Source organism: Coregonus clupeaformis, chromosome 21 (genome assembly GCF_020615455.1).
Source record: "Coregonus clupeaformis isolate EN_2021a chromosome 21, ASM2061545v1, whole genome shotgun sequence".
Lineage (NCBI taxonomy): Eukaryota > Metazoa > Chordata > Actinopteri > Salmoniformes > Salmonidae > Coregonus > Coregonus clupeaformis.
In genome coordinates this window covers 39,990,365-40,008,169 of record NC_059212.1, presented here as the reverse complement: position 1 = coordinate 40,008,169, position 17,805 = coordinate 39,990,365, and the positions used below count along the sequence as shown (strand labels likewise).

The window sequence follows — 17,805 nt, the reverse complement described above, 5'->3', positions numbered from 1 at the left end:
TGATTAGCACTACAGCTGGGTTCAATATGGATCCTAAAGACCTCTCTCTCTCTGGGCCTTCTCCTGATAGACTCATCGGGAGGCAGGATTATGAATATGAAGACATCTCCCTCTATTCTCCAGCCTGCTCTCAAGGCTTAATGGTACAGCAACTAAGCTGGGGGGAGGGGGGTGCAGAGATGTAACGCTGTGCATGTCCTGTTGTAACCCTACATCACAATACATCTGTGTAATTTGCATGGGATTATGATAGGGTTCTACAGTAGACGGCAGACACAATCCATTATCCGTCTGACGAACATACCACTTTGATCCTTCATTGTTTATCTGTTTGTGTCTGTGGTCCAATAGTCTCCAGTAGTTTCCAATTGTCTATCCGGTCCTAAAACAAATCCCTGTCTGCTAGTCTCTCTGTGTTTTCAGATCTGAATGGACTGGATAGGTGTAAGCAATTGTGGACCTGTCACTATATTGCTTAAACCAGTTGTGTTCCTTCAGATTAGTAAACAAGCAACCAGGTTAGACAAAGGGGTGGAGCTTTGTAAGGGTTGTTTTCAGAATGAGCCTCCATCCCCTCTACTTCACCATGACCAGTGAAGGGTAAAGGGACACCTTATTGGCCTCTCCTTTCAGTACAGTGGTCATGAAGAAAAGGAGACAAGTAAAGGAAGCAATTCAATACTATTAGGACGCGGCTGTCCTATGGGCCCAAATGGAAGATTACCAGTTCCTGACCCTTTGGTGTTGGTAGGTCTCTAAGGACAATATTGTGGGAGATCTTCTTAGCCATTTGAGGTACTAAGTGAAGCAGAAGCACCATATTTCTCACAATTCCCCAGTCATTTCACACCTGTGAACAGTGAAGGGGTGGGAGCTAGGGAACTACCTCTGAAAGGCTCTGGACAGCCACAGTGTTTGCAGGCTTTTGTCATTGCACACTCACCCGATCATAGTAATCCACAACCTGGACTCAGGTGTAGACGTAACATAGTAAATGTAAATCCCGGACACTCCAATTAGTGTCATATGTTTCGTTTTGTATAGTATGTATTAATTTCTGGATGTCCATCATCCATTTCGTATGATATGTTTTGAATTACAATTCGTACAATATATTACATATTTGCAAAACGTATGATATGTTACGAATTCCAATTTCTTGTGGCTAACGTTAGCTAGGTGGCTAGGTGGCTAACGTTAGCTAAGCTTTGATTTTATTTTATTAAGATCCCCATTAGCCTACGCCAATGGCGTCCGACACATCATGAAAAAGACATTACAGACAAAAGACTTGACAATTTACATACATTTTAAAAAATGAACATGTAGTGTGTATGCATCTATCAGTTACATATACATACCAATACATAGACACAAAAAGTAGGTCACATGGGGGAGAGGCGTTGTGTCGGGAGGTGTTGCTTTATTTTTTTATTTTTTTTAAAACCAGGTTTGCTGTTCACTTGCGCTATATGAGATGGAAAGGAGTTCCATCCAATCAGGGCTCTCTATAGTACTTTACATTTCCTTGAATTTGTTCTGGACCTGGGGACTGTGAAAAGACCCCCAGTGGCATGTCTGGGGGGTAAGTGTGTGTGTCAGTGCTGTGTGTAAGTTGACTTTGCAAACAATTTGGAGTTTCCAACACATTAATGTTTCTTATAAAAACAAGAAGCGATGTCAGTCTTTCCTCAACTCTTAGCCAAGAGAGACTGGCATACATAGTATTAAGCCCTCTGATTACAATGAAAAGCAAAACATGCCGCTCTGCTCTGGGACAATTGCAGCTTAACTAGGTCCTTCTTTGCAGCACTTGACCATATGACTGGACAATAATCAAGATAAAATATAACTAGAGCCTGCAGGACTTGCTTTGTGGAGTGTGGTGTCAAAAAAGCAGAGCATATCTTTATCATAGACAAACCTCTCCCCATCTTTAGTACCATTGAATCAATATGTTTTGACTATGACAGTTTACAATCTAAGGTAACATCAAGTAATTTAGTCTCCTCAACTTGCTCAACAGCCACACCATTCATTACCAGATTCAGCTGAGGTCTAGAACTTAGGGAATGATTTGTACAAAATATGCTCTTAGTTTTAGAGATGTTCAGGATCAGTTTATTACTGGCCACCCATTCTAGAACTGACTGCAACTATTTGTTTAGGGTTGTAGTGATTTCACTATATGTGGTTGCTGACTTCCTGGTAAAAATAGAAGAGTAGAGGGCCAAGACAGCTGCCCTGCAGTACACCACACTTTACATGTTTAACATTAGAGAAGCTTCCATTAATGAAAACCAACCCTATGTGTTCTATTAGATAGATATAGTGGGGGGGGGGAAAGTATTTAGTCAGACACCAATTGTGCAAGTTCTCCCACTTAAAAAGATGAGAGAGGCCTGTAATTTTCATCATAGGTACACGTCAACTATGACAGACAAAATGAGGAAAAAAAATCCAGAAAATCACATTGTAGGATTTTTAATGAATTTATTTGCAAATTATGGTGGAAAATAAGTATTTGGTCAATAACAAAAGTTTCTCAATACTTTGTTATATACCCTTTGTTGGCAATGACACAGGTCAAACGTTTTCTGTAAGTCTTCACAAGGTTTTCACACACTGTTGCTAGTATTTTGGCCCATTCCTCCATGCAGATCTCCTCTAGAGCAGTGATGTTTTGGGGCTGTCGCTGGGCAACACGGACTTTCAACTCCCTCCAAAGATTTTCTATGGGGTTGAGATCTGGAGACTGGCTAGGCCACTCCAGGACCTTGAAATGCTTCTTACGAAGCCACTCCTTCGTTGCCCGGGCGGTGTGTTTGGGATCATTGTCATGCTGAAAGACCCAGTCACGTTTCATCTTCAATGCCCTTGCTGATGGAAGGAGGTTTTCACTCAAAATCTCACGATACATGGCCCCATTCATTCTTTCCTTTACACGGATCAGTCGTCCTGGTCCCTTTGCAGAAAAAACAGCCCCAAAGCATGATGTTTCCACCCCCATGCTTCACAGTAGGTATGGTGTTCTTTGGATGCAACTCAGCATTCTTTGTCCTCCAAACACGACGAGTTGAGTTTTTACCAAAAAGTTGTATTTTGGTTTCATCTGACCATATGACATTCTCCCAATCCTCTTCTGGATCATCCAAATGCACTCTAGCAAACTTCAGACGGGCCTGGACATGTACTGGCTTAAGCAGGGGGACACGTCTGGCACTGCAGGATTTGAGTCCCTGGCGGCGTAGTGTGTTACTGATGGTAGGCTTTGTTACTTTGGTCCCAGCTCTCTGCAGGTCATTCACTAGGTCCCCCCGTGTGGTTCTGGGATTTTTGCTCACCGTTCTTGTGATCATTTTGACCCCACTGGGTGAGATCTTGCGTGGAGCCCCAGATCGAGGGAGATTATCAGTGGTCTTGTATGTCTTCCATTTCCTAATAATTGCTCCCACAGTTGATTTCTTCAAACCAAGCTGCTTACCTATTGCAGATTCAGTCTTCCCAGCCTGGTGCAGGTCTACAATTTTGTTTCTGGTGTCCTTTGACAGCTCTTTGGTCTTGGCCATAGTGGAGTTTGGAGTGTGACTGTTTGAGGTTGTGGACAGGTGTCTTTTATACTGATAACAAGTTCAAACAGGTGCCATTAATACAGGTAACGAGTGGAGGACAGAGGAGCCTCTTAAAGAAGAAGTTACAGGTCTGTGAGAGCCAGAAATCTTGCTTGTTTGTAGGTGACCAAATACTTATTTTCCACCATAATTTGCAAATAAATTCATTAAAAATCCTACAATGTGATTTTCTGGAAAAAAAATGCTCAATTTGTCTGTCATAGTTGACGTGTACCTATGATGAAAATTACAGGCCTCTCTCATCTTTTTAAGTGGGAGAACTTGCACAATTGGTGGCTGACTAAATACTTTTTCCCCCCACCTTAGCTCTGAATCCACAATATAGCAGAGGTTGAAAAAACCATAACACATACAGTACCAGTCAAATTGTCACGACTTCCTCCGAAGCTGCCTCCTTTCCTTGTTCGTGCAGGCTTCGTCGTTTGTCGTCACAAGCCTTCTAGCCACTGCCGCTCCTCATCTCATCATTTCATTTCATTTGTTTTGTCTTGTTTATTACACACACCTGGTTCATATCCCCTCATCAGTACCTGTTTAAGTGTTCCCTCTGCCCCCTTGTCTTTGTGTGTGATTGTTTATTGTGAGGTCAGAGAAGCTCGGTTGAGCTCCTAGTATTTTGTATCGCCAGGATATTTCCCCGTGTGCCATGTTGGTTCCAGTACGCCTGTTTTGCGCACTGGAGGCTTTTGACGCATTACTGCGTAACTCTGTGTTCCGGAATAAATCCTGTTATTCTGTGATTTACCCTCCTGCGCCTGACTCCTTTGAAATCACTCATCACACAAATGTTTGGACATTTTTCTTTATTTTTTTGGACTATTTTCTACATTGTAGAATAATAGTGAAGACAACAAAACTATGAAATAACACATATGGAATCATGTAGTAACCAAAAAAGTGTTCAACAAATCAAAATAGATTTTATATTTGAGATTCTTCAAAGTAGCCACCCTTTGCCTTGATGACAGCTTTGCACATTCTCTCAACCAGCTTCACCTGGAAGGTTTTTCCAACAGTCTTGAAGGAGTTCCCACATATGCTGAGCACTTGTTGACTGCTTTTCCTTCACTCTGCGGTCCGACTCATCCCAAACCATCTCAATTGGGTTGAGGTCGGGGGATTGTGGAGGCTAGGTCATCTGATGCAGCACTCCATCACTCTCCTTATTGGTAAAATAGCCCTTACACAGCCTGGAGGTGTGTTGGGTCATTGTACTGTTGAAAAACAAATTATATTTTCACTAAGCCCAAACCAGATGGGATGGCATATCGCTGCAGAATGCTGTGGTAGCCATGCTGGTTACGTGTGCCTTGAATTCTAAATAAATCACAGACAGTGGCACCAGCAAAGCACCCACACACCATAACACCTCCTCCTCCATGCTTTACGGTGGAAACTACGCATGCAGAGATCATCCGTTCACCCACACCGGTCTAATGTCCATTGCTCGTGTTTCTTGGCCCAAGCAGGTCTCTTCTTCTTATTGGTGTCCTTATTGGTGTTTCTTTGCAGCAATTCGACCATGAAGGCCTGATTCACACAGTCCCCTCTGAACAGTTGATGTTGAGATGTGTCTGTGACTTGAACTCTGTGAAGCATTTATTTGGGCTGCAAAGGCTGGTAACTAATTAACATATCCTCTGTAGCAGAGGTAACTATGGGTCTTCCATTCCTGTGGTGGTCCTCATGAGAGCCAGTTTCATCATAGCGCTTGATGGTTTTTGCGACTGCACTTGAAGAAACTGTCAAAGTTCTTGACATTTTCCGTATTGACTGACCTTCATGTCTTAAAGTAATGTTTGACTGTCATTTCTCTTTGCTTATTTGAGCTGTTCTTGCCATAATATGGACTTGGTCTTTTACCAAATAGGGCTATTGTCACGCTCTGGCTCCGGGACTCTGTATGTTGAGCCAGGGTGTGTTCATTCATTGGGTGTATTTCTATGTTGGTATTTCTGTTGGGTTCATTTCTATGTTTGAATGAATGACTCCCAATCAGAGGCTACGAGTGTCAGCGGTGTGCTGGTTGTCTCTGATTGGGAGCCATATTTAACTGTCTGTGTTCCACTTTGTGTTTGTGGGTTTTTGTTCCTTGTCAGTCATTGTTACTGTGGACTTTACGAATCGTCTATTGTTTTGGTTTTGGCACTTTATTAATAAAGTCAATCATGTTCGCTCAACACGCTGCGTATTGGTCTACTCCTTTGGAAGACGATCGTGACAGCTATCTTCTGTATACCCCCCCTACCTTGTCACAACACAACTGATTGGCTCAAATGCATTAAGAAGGAAATAAATTCCACAAATTAACTTTTAAGAAGGCACATCTGTTAATTGACATGCATTCCAGGAGACTACCTTATGAAGCTGGTTGAGAGAATGCCAAGAGTGTGCAAAGCTGTCATCAAGGCAAAGGGTGGCTATTTGAAGAATCTCAATTATAAAACATATTTTGATTTGTTGAACACTTTTTTGGTTACTACATGATTCCATATGTGTTATTTCATAGTTTTGATGTCTTCACTATTATTCTACAATGTAAAAAATAGTCAAATGAACAAAAACCCTTGAATGAGTAGGTGTGTCCAAACTTTTGACTGGTAGTGTATGTTTTTTCAACAACAGGTTATGGTCAATAATATCAAAGGCTGCGCTGAAATCTAACAGTACAGCTCCCACAATCTTCCTATTATCAATCTCTTAAACAACCATCTGTCATTTGTGTCCGTGCAGTACATGTTGGGTGCCCTTCTCTGTTGTTAATTTCTTTTCAAAGAAATAGCATTGTATTTGGTCAAACACCATTTTTTCCCTACAGTTTGCTAAGAGCTGGCAGCAAGCTGATAGTTCGGCTGTTAGAACCAGTAAAGGCCGCTTTACCATTCTTTGGTAGCGGAATGACTTTGGCCTCCCTCCAGGCCTGAGGACAAACACCTTCCTCTAAGCTCAGATGAAATATATGACAGATAGGAGTGGCTATAGAGTCAGCTACCATCCTCAGTAACTTTCCATCTAAGTTGTCAATGCCAGGAGGTTTGTCATTATTGTTCGATAACAATAATTTTCCACCTTTCCCACACGAACTTTACAAAATGAAAACTTACAATGCTTTTCTTTCATTATATGTTTTTGTATGCATTTCCTGCCTAAGTTTGCTGACTTTGCCAATTAAGTAATCATTAAAATAATTGGCAACATCAAATGGTTTTGTGATGAATAAGCCATCTGATTTGATGAAAGGTGGAGTTGAATTTGTCTTTCTGCCCATAATTTCATTTAAAGTATTCCAAAGTTTTTTCCCCCATCATTCTTTATGTCATTGATCCTGGCTTCATAATACAGTTTCTTCTTCTTTTTGTTGAGTTTAGTCACATAATTTCTCAATTTGCAGTAAGTCAGCCAGTCAGATGTGCAGCCAGACTTATTAGCCACTCCTTTTGCCCCATCTCTTTCAACCATACAGTTTTTCAATTCCTCATCAATCCATGGCGCCTTAACAGTTCTAACAGTCAGTTTCTCAATGTTTCTCAATAATTGGAAGAAGCAATTTCATACATTCATCAAGTGCAGAGTCTTTATGCTCCTTATTAATCACATCAGACCAACACATATTTTAAACATCATCCACATAAGAGTCACTGCAAAATCTTTTGTATGATCTTTTATACACCTATTTTAGGCCCAACTTTTGGAACCTTGGCTTTCCTGGATATAGCCACGCATCACTGCATCCAATGGGTACGGATACAGCTTTAGAACAAAGTTATATATATTCATTAGTCCCTAATCTATGGATTTCACGACTGGGAATACAGATATGCATCTGTTGGTCACGGATACCTTTTTTTTTTTTAAGTAGGGGCGTGGATCAGAAAACCAGTCAGTATCTGGTGTGACCACCATTTGCCTCATGTAGCGCAACACATCTCCTTCGCATAGAGTTGATTAGGCTGTTGATTGTGGCCTGTGGAATGTTGTCCCACTCCTTTTCAATGGCTGTGCAAAGTTGCTGGACACGCTGTCGTACCCGTCGATCCAGAGCATCCCAAACATGCTCAATAGGTGACATGTCTGGTGAGTATGCAGGCCATGGAAGAACTGAGACATTTTCAGATTCCAGGAATTGTGTACAGATCCTTGTGACACGGGGCCGTGCATTATAATGTTGAAACATGAGGTGATGGCGGCGGATGAATTGCACGACAATGGGCCTCAGGATCTCGTCACGGTATCTCTGTGCATTCAAATTGCCATAGATAAAATGCAATTGTGTTGGTTGTCCGTAGCTTATGCCTGCCCACACCATAACACCACCGCCACCATAGGGCACTCTGTTCACAACGTTGACATCAGCAAACCGCTCGCCAACACAACGCTATACACGTGGTCTGCGGTTGTGAGGCCAGTTGGACGTACTGCCAAATTCTCTAAAATGATAGAGAAATGGTAGGGACATTAACATTACATTCTCTGGCAGCAGCTCTGGTGGACATTCTTGCTGTCAGCATGCGAATTGCATGCTCCCTCAAACTTGAGACATCTGTGGCATTGTGTTTTGTGACAAAACTTCACATTTTAGAGTAGCCTTTTATTGTCCCCAGCACAAGGTGCACCTGTGTAATGATCATGCTGTTTAATCAGCTTCTTGATATGCCACACCTGTCAGGTGGATGGATTATTTTGGCAATGGAGAAATGTTCACTAACAGAGAGAAATAAGCTTTTTGTGCATATGGAACATTTCTGGGATCTTTTATTTCAGCTCATGAAACCAACACTTTACATGTTGCGTTTATATTTTTGTTCAGTGACTGTTAGCACTTGGTGGCCTATAGCAACACCCTAAAATAATAGGCTTTTGATGAGGCAGGTGAACCTGCAACCAAAACACTTCAATAACACTTAACCCTTAAGCTAGTGGTTAGGGTTAAGGTTGGGAGTCAGGTTAAAGGGTTAAGATTAGCTAATATGCTAAGTAGTTGCACATTTTCTAATGAGCTAAAATGCTAAAGTTGTGCGTGATGAGATTCAAACACGCAACCTTTGGGTTGCTAGACATTCGCATTATACGACCACCCTCCTTTCATTTTTGCCTTAAGTAACCATACGTAACATAGGCCTACTAATTTAAGGGTCCTAGATTTACATTTACTATGCTATGTCTAGTCTATGAGACCAGGCTGTCCATTCAAATTATTATTTTCAATCAAATAGCACTGGGCTGGAACAAAAACCTGCACATACTACAGCCTGATCTTGGTGCGGAAATGGAACAAGAGTGTGGCTGAGAGGCTGCTGCTGTAAGAGACGCGCCCTCTGGTGTTTCCTTTGCATTAGGACAGCTACAAGAGCCATCTAACAGACGGCTTCAGTTCAGAGTACGATATTCATCATCACACACAGCAATCAAAGCTCTTAAGCAATAGTGATGTGTGTCTTGTGGTACTATTCAACACTTTTTGCCAATTATACATGCTCCAGATTCCCATTCATAGACACAGTTGATAATACAAACAGATAATAAAAACGTACACTCGAAACCTTATATACGATAACTTTTTTAAATTCAGTTTCTCTCAATACAGAAATATTTATTATCTTCATAACATTCTTTAGGCATTTCAAGTTGGCAGCATTCTTTGTTTTTATTTGTTTCTAAGTGGCATAAAAGAAGGTGTACAAATGCTTATTTAGGACCGGAGCTAGTATATACACCGAACAGGTCAGCGTTCCACCTTTCTCAGATAATACTACTAAACACTTTTACACAGCTCAAATAAATACCACTCATTCAAAGATGGCACACCAGGTCACTCCAGCACCACATCCAAACTGAGAAAATGATAAATAAATCACTAGAAAGATATGCCTAAACATTGATTTTGAATGAATTAAAACAAAATTAGATATTTTCAAATCTGCTTAGAGTCATGAACAGAAAATGCTGAGGAAAAAGAGAGAAGTGCCATGGACTAAATATATATAGATTTTTTTTTTTTACCACAGACACACACAGCACAATGTAACTAGTAATGCCTTTAAAATGTCATGAATGCCTTTCCTTTGTTTCCTTTACAGTGAATTTCAGTTACTGCTTCACCCAGGAACAAAGGTCATCGGATGAACAAGATTTTAAATGTTGCTTTTGATATTTTTCTGTTTTTTTTTTCCTTTCTTGTATCTGGTATAAGTCTCAATGCGAAAGGTTATGCCTAGATATTTACATCTGTTTTGAGATACCGGTAGAGTGCAATTGTAACTCGGTAGAGTGCAATTGTAACTCAATAGACAGCAATTCCTGTAACTCAATAGACAGCAATAATGTGAAATGTGTCTCTGTAAATGTAGGTTAAAGATAGAAACTGGTTAAAAATTTTAAAAGACAACTAACTGCCAAAACAATACGATTTACAGAGAATAACTAACTGATTATGTATAGTTTGTTTGCGGCCACTGCTCAACTTACAAAATTACAATTACTGATTTTTTTCTAATAAAAAAACCTGTACGATTTCCGCCATTATTACCACGCATCATCACACTTCAAATTAACTTAAAAAGGTGTTTTTACCGGGTGAATAAATTACAATGGTCTACAACATGTAAAAAATAAAATAAAATAAAAAGACCTCCCACCTCTCAAGCCCTGGGGTTAACCATCACTAGTTTACAAACAGGTACAGGACAGCTCACCCTGAAGTCTAAGCATGTCATACATTTCTATACCTTCAAAGGTGAAAACATGACAGTTTGATTTTAGACGTGAACTATCCCTTTAAGGCAGGCACACACACAAAAGCCTCAGGCTCTTCACAAAGAGTCCGACAAGCAACATTAACACACACAGAAAACAAAACCTAAACACAGTCTGCAGACTGGCGACTACACGTGATAACAATGTTTAAAAAAAGATAAACAATAAATAAAACATTCAATAATAGGACAAACTTTGTATTTGGCAGGTATGCACAGTGTCTGTCAACAAAACAGAATCACTTGGGGAAAGGAAAGTCACAGAGTCGTCCTCTTTTTCCTCTTCCTGGGAAAGCACCAATGGTACTGTATGGGGGTGTGGCCTTGTGATGTCACACTGGTTGTGATGGGCGGTGAGGCAGTGGATTTATTCCACTCTGAAAAATGGACTCCCCTCTATCTGCATGACGACCTGGCCTTGGGTGTGTGAAAGGACCCTAGACGACCAGAGGCCTAGGAGGAGATAAGGGGTTGGAGAGAAGGGAGTTATTTTTCAGAATGGAATCCAGCATTGTTGTGTGTAGTACAGTATTCCCTCTGGGCTGGTTCACCCCTCCTTGTTCCCCTGTCGGACAGCTGCGCCCCTCTGGCTACCGGATCCTGGTGAACAGGTTCAGAACAGATACAGACTCCTGCAGAGGAAGAAAGCAGGGGTCAGTTCTCTAAAACACTACAATCTTCTATATCAGTTTCCCAAATGAGACAGTGGTTTTGCTTATTGGGTTGGTATTGTAATAAGATCATTTGAAAGGTAGACTTCATATGGGGCACAGGCGGCACAAAAATCTATGTTCCCAATCAATATGAGGTGTCTGGCTACCTTGGTGGACCTCATCTTGCTGAAGACGTTCCAGAAGCGCAGTGTCTCGTCTCCGGCTCCTGTGACGATGGCCTCTCCGTCTGGGGACATTGCCAGGTAGAGCACTCTGTAGGAGTGGCCTGTGAGTTTGGCTACCTGTGTGAGGGAGGGGTACTTCCACACCAAGATCTGGTTCTGGGAGTAGCCGTGTGTGCTTACCTGGAGGGAAAAAGGATTTTAGTTACAAATGTTTAGGAGTCCAAATTATTTCCTTTAAAAGGGCCCATCCATGTCTGGAAAATATCACATTTCATACTTCATATTTTTGTTCATGTTTCCCACAGAATGACACCAAAAACCACCCCCTAACTACGTACCAGTTCGTTGGTGTGCTTGGACCAAGCCAGGTTGCAGACCTGGGAGCCTGTGTCGGTGCACTGCAAGGGCTGGCCTGTCAGGGTGTTCCAGAAACGGATGCAGCGGTCGGCCGTGCCCCCTCCAGACGCCAGCAGGCCATGCTGATGGGGGGACCAGGCGATGGCCTTCACTGCTGCCAGGTGCTCCGTGTACTGCTGCACCGGGAGAACACTGGAGTGGTTCCACACCAGCAGCTATGGGGAGGAGAGGGATTGTTAGTTACCTGGGAAGATAATGCCATAAGATAAGGATAAAAGCAGGAGTGTACAGTAGTTATTCAAGAGATTTGTGTTTGTCTTTTAATTCCACTGACATCAGAAGCTGGTGGTCTGTGCTGTCTGTACCTTGTTGTCGTTTCCCCCTGAGGCCAGTAGCTGATGGTCTGTGCTCCACTTGAGGCCGCAGACTTCCTGTCGGTGTCCCTGGAGACGGCGTTCTGACTGGAGGGGCGGGGCTCGGATGTCTCTCTGCAGGATAACCCTATCACGACTGCCAGACGACAACTGGTCGGCATTCCACGCCAACGCACCTAGAGAAAAAGATTCAGCAACAAAATATAAAAACAGCTGAAATGCACTCAGTTTTCATAGTTGTTTTGACTAAAGGATAAATATTTAATGATGAAGCCATAGCAATAGAATTACTAGAAATGATATTCTATGGTTGCAGCACTAGCGTTCCTCTGTCTCTGAGGAGAAGCTCTCCTCTTCTCTCTAAGACAGCCAGTCTCGTCTTCTCTCTAAGACAGCCAGTCTCGTCTTCTCTCTAAGACAGCCAGTCTCGTCTTCTCTCTAAGACAGCCAGTCTCCTCTTACTCACCCACTCTGGCTGTGTGCCCCTCCAGTACAGACAGCTTCTTCCCTGCTGCCGCATCCCAGATCTGTACATAGCCCTTATGAGTCCCCACTGCTACTAAGTTCCCCTGGAGAAACCACACACACACACACACACACACACACACACACACACACACACACACACACACACACACACACACACACACACACACACACACACACACACACACACACACACACACACACACACACACACACACACACACACACAGAAGAGTAAACACACAGAAGAGTACAATAATTGGACCCACATGGTATAAGGGCATATCCATCCCACCCCCTGAAACCTATAGAAACAGGACTACCCCAGGAATATAGGGTGGACTGTGGATAAGGGGTGTACATGACAGACTCACCCTCTCTGACCAGCCCACTGACGTGACAGAGTCCCCCTCCACTGACAGGTCACACAGACGTGTCACCTAAAGACCAAAATACACAATTGATAGATTGTCAATTTCCAACTCGCAGAGAGAGGCCTTCGCAATAAATGGAGACAATGTCAAATAGTAGACTGTTTCTAACAGCGAGTAGGTGGTTACTGATTTCAGTGTGGTAACACACACACACACACACCTGGCTGGTGCAGGCGCTCCAGAGGTAGACGCAGGTTCCCAGGCCGACACTGAGGACGTTGAGGGAGGACCAGTCCACCAGGTTGAGGTAGAAGTCATCCTGCAGCTCCGGAGCATCAAGCACCTTGAAGGGGATCTTAGAGATCTTACGCGTGGGTTTCCTTGGCGACCGTAACAGCTTCTGACTACAAGGAGGGACACAAAGAGACAAGATGGATTCAATGTGACACAGAAAATAATTCTTAACCCAGAGGAATATCATTATAATGGAATGAGAGGGAGAGGAGAGCTAGAACACCACTGTTTGCCATATAATATAAAACCAAAGAGTAAGTGACGGTGGTGGTTACCTGTTGCTGCTAACAGGAGACAGGGAGTATGGAGAGACTGTGTTGCCATCCTCGGGTAGAGATCGCTTGGCACTGACAGAATACTGTAAACACACACAACTGGCATATTTAGTATCAAAGGTAACATGTTGTACGACTAACACGAATTCAGAAGTGGCTAACTGCAGCATACACACAATACACTACCCCTGGTAGCTTTGAAAAAGACGCTATTCCACCAGAATGTATAAGGGCCTATGTTAAGTACACTGAAGAGGCTCCTCTTGGCGGGGGTGGAGGGCTGGAGGCGGCGGTCCTCTGACTGGGGGTCTTGGACCTTCTCTATGCCCGCCCCCAGCAGCTCGTTCTTCAGTAGGGCAGAGTACGCCAGGCCGTCCGCTAGAGCAGGGAGGGAGAGGTATGTTAATCTCGATTTTAATGAGTATGAATGAGTAAAACAGAATGAATGTACACTACAGAAACACAATATATACAACATGCTCTAAAGAGTCAAGAGGCTTACCTTTGCTAGTGTCTGTTGTACCATCCTTTGTCTTCCTGTTCTGATTGAGAGACTTCTCGTTCTCCTACACAACAACATTAACAGTGATTAATATGTAGAGACAGTAGAGGAGCGCTTCATTGGTTTATAGTTCATCCATGAGGTGCTCTTTAATCATGGGATGAAATACTATAGAACAATAACTATTTGATGCTGGATAGTAAACAATGCCGGAAAAGCCTTTGCAACCAACAAACTTCCAGAAGTAATCAAGGCACTCTCATGTAGTGGAACAATTTTTAAAGCCTTTATTGTTTAATGCATAGCAAGAATTTAAAAAATGCACCGCCGCGGTGCGGCTCCAACAACCTTTATCAGGGTGACAAAAAACAGAAACCCAGCAAGTGACACAATCAACACAACAGATGTAAAACTTGGGTCACAAGACATAATCCCAGGGTGCATTGCGGGGGACTCACGTTGATGCGGTGGAAGTTGACGCTCCAGTTGGCGCCGGCACGGGAGGGGATGAAGCGGTCGCCATGTTTGCTTGGTGACGACAGGGGGGAGTTGGTGGGTGTCAGCGCTCGTACTGCATCTATGGCCTTCTTCATTGGGAGAGAGAGGGGATATAGGGTCAGAGGGGGACTCGTCCACAGAGAGGAAAATTTTACCACAAGACAGACATAAACCACAATCATTGCACATTAATAGTGCATGAGATCCACAAAGCCCAAGCGAGATAAACAACTAATTAATGGGGTTTCGTGAATCCCAGATTAGGTGTTCAATAGAGATACAATTGAAAGGAATACTCTAAGATGTAGCCTAGGCCTATTTTCTAATGGGTTTCCACAGGGAGAGGGGAGGGGTAAAACTTGACGTAAAGTAAACAGGAGGGGTCAATCAGAGAGGTGGTTTAAATGCAGACAAAACACCAGAGAATCTGACAGAGCGACTATTTTAATAAAACCGCCGCTTTTAGACTTCACACACTGTGATAGACAGCAAAGCCCTCATGTCACACATGGGTAAACACCCTCTTTAGTCTTCACAAAGCAGTTTTGTTATTATACATGTAATGGAGGAGCCAGTATCAGACTATTGTCAAGCTAATCTGAAAAAATCGATATAGTCTTTGTTCAGTAGCTGTCAACTTCAAAAACTGACAGTGTTCTCTGCTTAGGCTAATTGCATGTCTCATACAGTTTAGCAAAAAAATTGTGCACAAACTGGTTCTCTAGTACAGCCTACTGGTACACCTGACCTACTTTCAGGGGATTTGTATCTCTGGATAGATGACTGTACGCTATGTCCCATCAACTGAACTAAAACTCACTCTTGAAATCCCTGAACATTATGCTGTCAGCTGAGTGTGCCAACCAATTCAGACAAATACATTTAGACCTTTATCCTTTGAGGTTTAAATTCTAAGATGTCTTGCTTGCAAGATGCCAACATAAGAACATCATATACCATCTCAATACAGAACGATATTGTGCAACACAAGCCAATACAGAATAATACACAGTACAGACAATACCTTTTATAAAGTCTATGCACTTACTAAAGGGCTGGCGTTCTCGTTCTGGATGTTAATCTGCCTGAGCAGCCGACACTCATAGTCCTGGTCCATGTCTGCGAAGGAACACATTTATAGTTCAGTAATTTAGCGGGCACTCTTATGCAGAGCAACGTAGAGGAGCAATTAGGTTTAAGTGCCTTGCTCAAGGGCACATCTACAGATTGTTCACCTAGCCGGCTCACGGATTCGAACCAGCAACCTTTCGGTTACTAGCCCAATGCTCTTAACCGCTAGACTACCTGCTGCCCTACAACAGGGACGTAGTAGGCCTACTCATTATTCGGACACTGTAGCAAACATGTTGCAAAACAAAACGCTTTGCAACAAAAATGTGAGTTTCTATCGGACAAATGCAGGTAGGTCCCTCCTCGTTTTGTTCTGTTTATTTACGTTTCATTCTGTAGGTTCACCCCAGAAAAGATACAGCATGGACATACATTCACAAACATTGTAGCTAACATACTGGTCATCTGAACACACACAGATCCTCTCTGACAGTGGTTCCCAACCAGGGGTACTAGGACTCCTGGGGGTACTTGGCCTATCCACAGGGGGTACTTGGCCTACTGGTAAAATTCACTTGACCTCAGCGGTACTCAGGGCAGAGCAAAATTCAGTTGGTGGTACAGTAACCAAAAAAGGTTGGGAACCACAACTCTATGATACTGCGTTCTGTATATAAACTCAACACCTCAGATTCATGGCATTGCTTTGATTTCTGGAAATTGTACCTAGCTATTTGGGTCGTTTTGTGTGGAGACTTGACCAGCTGGTTCATTAAATCTCGATTTATCTTCTGTCGTGCTTGTTGTGTATATAGTATCATCAAAAACCTGTTGGCATTGTTTATTGATGTCATTATCTGTAAACTAAGCCCATTGACAGAAGGCCTCAGAACGTGTGAACATCACTTCCATCCCATAACTAACGTTACGCTTGTCACTTTCATGTATCTTGTAAGTAGCCGATGAAGCAGAGGAAATATGCGGATTTCTTGGAATTTCGTATTAGAGCTCTAACGTTACTAGTCTGCTCAATAAATACTAATCGATGTTGTAGACAGCTAACGCTAGCTAACTAGTCGTCAGAACTGAGTGCTCGTTGCACTAGCTAGCTATAAAGCTAACGTTAGCTAGCCAGGCATTAATAGTTAGCTAACGTAGTTCAAGACAAGAGAGCCAACATGAACGCCACTTTCAAACACCGTTAGATTAAGCCACTGATCCTAGCTAGACTACCATTAGCACGCTGAACTAGGCTAAAAGTTAGCACTATCTAGCTAACGTTAGCTATTGTGATTGTTTATCTCCAAACGTTCGAACTTGTTTATCACACCATTATTTTTCAGATTGACCTACCGTGCAGCGTCAAAGACTCTCAGTTATGCACCGAGTCCGAGATTATTGTTTGTTTGGCGATATTTTTTTGTAAAATAAATATATTGTATTTATTCTCCAGCCCAGACAGAGACAAATTATTTGACCAACAAATCGAACAAACGCTCGACTGGGATTCGCAAAGCAACATGGGAATTGCGTGGTGACGTCACTGTTTTTGAATCACACAATTTACGTCGTCAAGGGAACGGAGGGGGTTTCCACTAGTTAGCACAGCCACAAAGTCAACATTGATATTTTTTCTCATAATTTAAGGTTAGGGTTAAGCATAACGTTAGCAGTGTGGTTAAGGTTCGAGTTAGCTGTAAAATCCGATTTTAAGAAGATAAATGGTATAAATAACTTTGTGGCTGTGGTAACGAATGACTACCAGGCAGAGGGGCAGGCAGGGAGGTGAAACCAGTGACCAGAGTTTCTAAACCATCTTTGATGAAACATCTTTAAGAGGACATTATTGTGCTGAATTTGATCAAAGATATTGATAATTGATAACCCAACATAAAACATTCAATTACTTTGAAGTGAATCTAAGAGGAAGGAAGAAGCACCATAATGGGATAGTCTCTTTGTTACAGTTGAGACGTTCCATTGAACGCTAATAATGGGCTCGTTTGAGTGGTAAGTCTAAAGCAACCGACTGTAGACGAAAGTCGAGGAGTGAAGTCGACGGGAGGTGATCTGCAACAGCCGAAAGTCTGACACTAAAGTAGTTTTCCAACAGAAAGGCTCAGGTCAACATGGCAGAGTTGCCATTGTTTATAAACGTTTTTTTTTATAATGTCGAAATAAACATGTCTCCAACCCCCATATCACACACTCACAAACTGAAATCATATGTGTGTTCATTATCAATAGAGAGAGTGAGATACAGCATCAAATATCACACCAATTTGTATGTATCCCTGCTAAATTGGTTTCCGTTTCAGTCATGTCTTTGGTCACGTTCGAGTGGGTCAAACA

The 17,805-nt window shown here is 42.4% G+C and overlaps 1 protein-coding gene across 1 annotated transcript; it reads right to left on the bottom strand.

The window, feature by feature from the left end:
- Positions 1-9,205: 9,205 nt before the first annotated feature.
- On the bottom strand, positions 9,206-16,959 carry LOC121535493 (fizzy-related protein homolog). Its single transcript, XM_041842619.2, has 13 exons — positions 16,807-16,959; positions 15,431-15,501; positions 14,343-14,471; positions 13,885-13,948; positions 13,630-13,760; positions 13,383-13,465; positions 13,034-13,217; positions 12,814-12,879; positions 12,420-12,522; positions 11,945-12,129; positions 11,561-11,794; positions 11,205-11,402; positions 9,206-11,016 (listed from the first exon to the last, which is right to left on the bottom strand). The coding sequence occupies exons 2-13, from the start codon at positions 15,497-15,499 to the stop codon at positions 10,975-10,977; spliced, it is 1,488 nt and encodes a 495-aa protein (XP_041698553.1). The 5' UTR covers positions 15,500-15,501; positions 16,807-16,959; the 3' UTR covers positions 9,206-10,974.
- Between the last annotated feature and the right edge of the window lie 846 nt (positions 16,960-17,805).

Bases quoted from the DNA above. Each gene is read 5' to 3' on its own strand.
- LOC121535493 (XM_041842619.2), bottom strand. From the start codon at position 15,499: ATGGACCAGGACTATGAGTGTCGGCTGCTCAGGCAGATTAACATCCAG. The intron at 12,880-13,033 runs GTGTGTGTGTGT...TTTGGTCTTTAG, and splicing joins GGAGCGCCTGCACCAGCCAG to GTGACACGTCTGTGTGACCT. The intron at 11,795-11,944 runs GTACAGACAGCA...TCCTCCCCATAG, and splicing joins CAGGGGGAAACGACAACAAG to CTGCTGGTGTGGAACCACTC.